The sequence below is a fragment of the Oncorhynchus masou genome, unplaced genomic scaffold (genome assembly GCF_036934945.1).
Source record: "Oncorhynchus masou masou isolate Uvic2021 unplaced genomic scaffold, UVic_Omas_1.1 unplaced_scaffold_7026, whole genome shotgun sequence".
Classification (NCBI taxonomy): Eukaryota; Metazoa; Chordata; class Actinopteri; order Salmoniformes; family Salmonidae; genus Oncorhynchus; species Oncorhynchus masou.
In genome coordinates this window covers 7,035-12,606 of record NW_027013488.1, presented here as the reverse complement: position 1 = coordinate 12,606, position 5,572 = coordinate 7,035, and the positions used below count along the sequence as shown (strand labels likewise).

The following is a 5,572-nucleotide window of genomic DNA, read 5'->3' as shown; positions in this document are numbered from 1 at the left end:
AAGGCATCAAACACCTGGAAACCATGTGTTTTAATATATTTGATACCATTTCACTCATTCCACTCCAGCCATTACCACGAGCCCGTCCTCCCCAGTTAAGGGCACCAACCCCCTGTGGCGTGTACATATATGTATGGCAGGGGGCAACACAAAGGATCCTCATTGTTCTGAGATCAGTGTGAAAGCAGTCATTTGATTACCTGGGCTGAGGTAATCACCCAGGCACAGACACCCTGCCTAGTTGTGTAAAGCTGTTCAGTTGAGGTTTGGCCACATTAGATTTTCTTTTAGACTATTCAGCGAAATGTCCCCCAAAAATATAAGAAATTAGGTGGTGTAACAGAACCTTTATACTAAACTAACACTAATTAATCAGCATGTGAACTTTACTAAAGTAGCACCATTGTGAGAAGTGTCAGAGCGATGCTCCATGCCCTCCAGACCCAAAGTGCACCTACCCATCTCTTTTTGCATTATGCAAAATTTGGTGATGCAGAAACGAGAGACCTTTTTATGAAAATCTGGGAATATTTGGCCTTGTAAATATTTCTGGTTGATCTCAGGGAATGTAAAACACTTAGGAAGGAAAACTGTTAAAACAGTTTGAGTAAAGTAGCAGGAAATACGTTGAATGAGCAACTGATAAACGTAGAAGCTTCACAGGTTTGACGAAATAACCTAATATCTTATATCTTCATCCGAACGACACATTCCACTGCACCTATCTGGTGATATTAACAAATAAAACATGTAAACACACTTTCTGTAAGTAGGTAGGCCTAATATCCTCTTCAAGTTAAGCTGGGACAAAGACTATGGATATTCTGACAAGATAAATGTCTCTCTGCACTATCAATGTACCCTGTGCTACATACGGCTATATCAGTCCGTTAATACAGGACTCGTAAAAACCCCTTCTCACTACCTTTTGTAAAAATATGAATGAATAAATAACGAGATAAAAAATATGTATATTACTATAAAAACATTTATTCCGATTTTTCAGCGGGTGTGTCCTCTAGTCTGTGGTTCCAAAAAATAAAGTGTGTGTGTGTGTGTGTGTGTGTGTGTGTGTGTGTGTGTGTGTGTGTGTGTGTGTGTGTGTGTGTGTGTGTGTGTGTGCATGAAGGGAGGGAGGGAGGGGTGGAGATGGCTGTTGATAGGCTGGTCCTCATTGAGAGGACTGTTGATAGGCTGGTCCTCATTGAGAGGACTGTTGATAGGCTGGTCCTCATTGAGAGGACTGTTGATAGGCTGGTCCTCATTGAGAGGACTGTTGATAGGCTGGTCCTCATTGAGAGGACTGTTGATAGGCTGGTCCTCATTGAGAGGACTGTTGATAGGCTGGTCCTCATTGAGAGGACTGTTGATAAGCTGGTCCTCATTGAGAGGACTATTGAAAGGCTGGTCCTCATTGAGTGTGTGTCTGTGTGTTTCATGTGTGCGTGTTTGTTTTCTGTATCCTAACATGGCGTTGTGATGTTTGTTACAGGTTGCTTGTTGGTGCTCCGAGGGCCAAAGCTCTGGGAGGTCAGAAGTCAAAGGTCACAGGAGGACTCTACAACTGTGACACCACTTCCTCCAGCTGTAACCGCGTGGAGCTTGACAACAATGGTGAGCTCACCTCTGAACACATGAACACACACTTATTTTCTGTCTTCATCTGTCTACACAGATCCTTGCAAGGAAATCGTCTGTTGGCAGAATCATTTGATTAAGATTTGATGATGGTTTTGTGTGTGTAGAGAACCTGAATACTGAGAGCAAGGAGAACCAGTGGATGGGTGTAACAGTGAACAGCCAGGGACCAGGAGGAAAGATTGTGGTAAGTGTGTGTGCACTTTCAAACTGATTGGCCATTGACTTGACTGACAGCTCCATTAACCAATCCCTCTCCTCTCTCCAGACGTGTGCCCACCGCTACCAGCTGCGTCTGTTTGTGAACACGCCCCAGGAGTCTCGTGACATCACAGGAAGGTGTTACGTGCTGAGCCAGGACCTGACAATCAATGTCCGGTCTGATGAGGACGGAGGGAACTGGAGGTTCTGTGAGGGGCGGGCACGCGGGCATGAGAGGTTTGGCTCATGCCAACAGGGTCTGTCTGCCACCTTCACTAGGGACTATGAATACCTAGTGTTTGGAGCTCCTGGAGCATATGACTGGAAAGGTAGGGGTGTGGCGTGTGAGTGTGTATTCCTGGATTCAAAACCCTAGACAAGATCAGATAGCTTTCAGGGTTTCAAGTTGTATTTGTCACATGCACAAGTAAAATGAAATGCTTAACTTGCAAGCCCTACCCAACAATGTCACCTGTGAAACAAGTCAGTATTGGACGTCTGTCCATGTCTGAGGACATTGGGAGATGATGTGGAAACCGGCCACTAGGGGCAACAGTGAGCACTGTTACCTTCAAGTAGAGGTAGGGTTAGGGGTCAGGGTAAGGTTAGGGGATAAGGTCAGGGTTATGTCTGGGTCAGGTGTTAGAGGTAGGGTTAGGGTGAGGGGTCAGAGGTTAGGGTTAGGCAGATTAGCATAGTCCACATGGGCCCTTCCTCTCTCAATCATGCTCAAATGTATTACCCACAGTGACCTCTGCTGGAAGCAAAACCACAATGATAAAATGTAGAATTTTGATAAGGGTCACATCAACATGTATGTTACTTTTTAACTTTTATTTTCAGCTCATGATTCATATATTGTATTTGTCACGTGTTATTGATTTATTATGTGTTATTTATTTATCACGTGTTATTGATTTATTGTGTGATTTATTTATTGTGTGTTATTTATTTATCAAATGCTTTTCCATTTATTATACGCTTGTGTTGAGATTTTTGTCCTCATCTTCTCATCTCCATCCCCCCTTTCTTCACTTTCCTATCCCTCATCCTCATCCTCCTCTCATTTATTCTTCTCCTTTTCCCTCCCTCCCTCCCTCCCTCCCTCCCTCCCTCCCTCCCTCCCTCCCTCCCTCCCTCCCTCCCTCCCTCCCTCCCTCCCTCCCTCCCTCCCTCCCTCCCTCCCTCCCTCCCTCCCCCGCCAGGTATGGTGAGAGTAGAGCATAAGAACAGCACTCTGTTGGAGATGCGTTCGTACAAAGATGGGCCCTATGAGGTGGGTGATGAGAACCAGTTAAACCCAGACCTGGTCCCTGTGCCCCCTAACAGCTACCTGGGTAGGTACCCCTGCTTTCTTTCATCCCTCATCCCTCTCTGGCTCCTCCTCTCCCCCTCAATGTGTGCTCTTCATGACCAGTGTGTCCAGCTCCAGCGTGAACCGTTTGTGTACAAGTCACTTCCTTCCCAGGTTGCTATGGATACTGATGTGACAGCCAATAGCTACTTAGAATTGTAAGACTACCTGCGTGATGACATCATGCTCTCCAGAGCCAATAATATCACTCCGTGCCCTAGTCATCATCATGCACAGTGGAACATTGCGCTCATCATGAGCATCGACCTGAGATAGATGTGGTGCAGATAATCAGAGCTATAACTCACATCCACTTCCAACCAACTGGGCTTGAATAGATATAGATATATGATGGAGAAATCAGTGAATCTGTACAGGGCCTAGCTTTGGCCGATCCGAATGCAACATATTGGTGTCATCAGTCGTGTTGGGAATGGGTTGGTGTGATGCCAAGTCCAGGTGCTGTTTGTTAGTGTTTCTGATTGGTTTGGTGCCTTCATGTTGTGTCATGCACGGTCAGCACAACATTATTATAACATGATCTTTGATTGCCTGTCCATCTACATCTACAGCCACTGGCTGCGTTTACACAGGCAGCCCAATTCTGTTTTTTTTTTCATAAATTAATCTTTTGACCAATCAGATCAGCTCTGAAAGAGAGTTGATGTGAAAAGTTCTGATGTGAAAGACAAACTAGTGGAAAAAAGATCAGAATCGGGCTGCTTGTGTAAACTCAGTCAGTGTTCCATCCATATCTGTGACCGTGCAGTGCATCAAACATTTAGTATAGCACCATCTCACCTGAAACATGTCTGTATTTATGTGGACATACATTGACAGACGGATTGATTGATTGGTGAATTATCTTTCTCCTATCAGGCTTTTCTTTGGACTCAGGGAAGGCCATCACTAAGAAGGGTCAGCTGACAGTGGTTGCAGGCGCTCCGAGAGCCCATCACAGCGGAGAGGTGGTGTTGCTGAAGAAGGAGTCCGATGAGTCCTCCATGCTGTCACCAGAGTACATCCTGGAAGGGGAGGGGTTAGCCTCATCGTTCGGCTACGACCTCACTGTGGTGGATCTCACTGGAGACGGGTATGAGAAGACAAGACCATGATACTATTTCCATGGCCGGCATAATGGGCGGGGCTTAGGGGGCCTCAGATAAAGCATCTGAGCGAGCGAAACAGCGCCCCTCTGTCTCAGTATGTGTAGAAGAGTATGGCATGTCATACTATTTCTGACCAGACAGAATCAGATACATGGGCTACATATAGTAAGACAGAGGGGAGCTGTTTCGCTCACTCTGATGCTTTCTCCGGGGGAGAGAGTTTCAGCAGAGAGGAAGAGGTGAAGTGAGAGGGCTCACTCTCGCCAAAATCTGTCCAGAATAAGTCCAATGCGTTTCTATCAGTATAATATTCAGACCCAAGTTTGTCGCTTGCCTTCCCGCCTTAGGAACAACAATTCCCATTGTTAGGGCGGAAACATGAGCATCTTGTTATTATATAAAGATCTTTGGTTTCAGACTCTTGCAAATTTAAAAGGAAAGTTGGCAGGGTACACAGTGCACTGTTAGGTTAATGGCTTCCCCTTAAGTAAATTGATTTATATAATTACTACGATCTAAGTAAAAACATTCAAAATACTTCACCAGAGAGCATGACTTAGCCGCAGAGGCTCATTAGCTTGTTTTTAATAATACCTGTGGATTGTTTCAAATCACAAGTGTGTAAGGCTTTGCTTATTTGGGAATCCCGCTATTTGGGCATTGTGAATAGCAATATACCTAGCCGATCGAGTTGTGGCTGTCAGTGAAAAGTATGTCAAATCTGTGGTAGATGTGTCTTGAGCTTAATCAAAACATTTGCAACGAGGAGGAGAGGGGCGCGTCTGTCAAGGGGTGTGTAACTGGTGGCATGGAAGTCAAACGCAGGAGAGAAGAACTTGGTAAATAGCCAGAGACGTTGAATGTACATAACTGCCGGCATACAAAAGTAACAAAACATATGGGCACAAAAACCCGTATCGCACCAGTCACATAAAGCGCACGTACTTACAATAAATAATTCCTGACAAGGACATGGGGGAAACAGAGGGAACATATACAACATGTAATTAGGGAATTGAAACCCGACAACCAGACAAAACCAATGAAACATGAAAAATAGATCGATGATGGCTAGAAGTGTTATGTACTTGAGTGAAGACCCAAAAGCGGTTTAACAGAAACAGAGTTCTTTTAATGAAAAAACAGGAATGGCATAGATCCTCTTCCGACGTTGTCAATGGCACAATAGACTACCCGCAGAGAGGGCGACAAATGAAACATAAAGTCCCTCTGATGAATAGCTGGGTAGCGGCGACAGGCTGCAGTCGCT

At 45.0% G+C, this 5,572-nt stretch overlaps 1 protein-coding gene across 1 annotated transcript; it reads left to right on the top strand.

Annotated features, from left to right (window-relative positions):
• Positions 1–1,149: 1,149 nt before the first annotated feature.
• LOC135537040 (integrin alpha-6-like) lies at positions 1,150–4,330 on the top strand. Its single transcript, XM_064963253.1, has 6 exons — positions 1,150–1,403; positions 1,493–1,614; positions 1,746–1,825; positions 1,907–2,168; positions 3,045–3,176; positions 4,073–4,330. Exons 1-6 carry the CDS (start codon positions 1,150–1,152, stop codon positions 4,306–4,308), a joined length of 1,086 nt encoding a protein of 361 aa, XP_064819325.1. The 3' UTR covers positions 4,309–4,330.
• Positions 4,331–5,572: the final 1,242 nt, after the last annotated feature.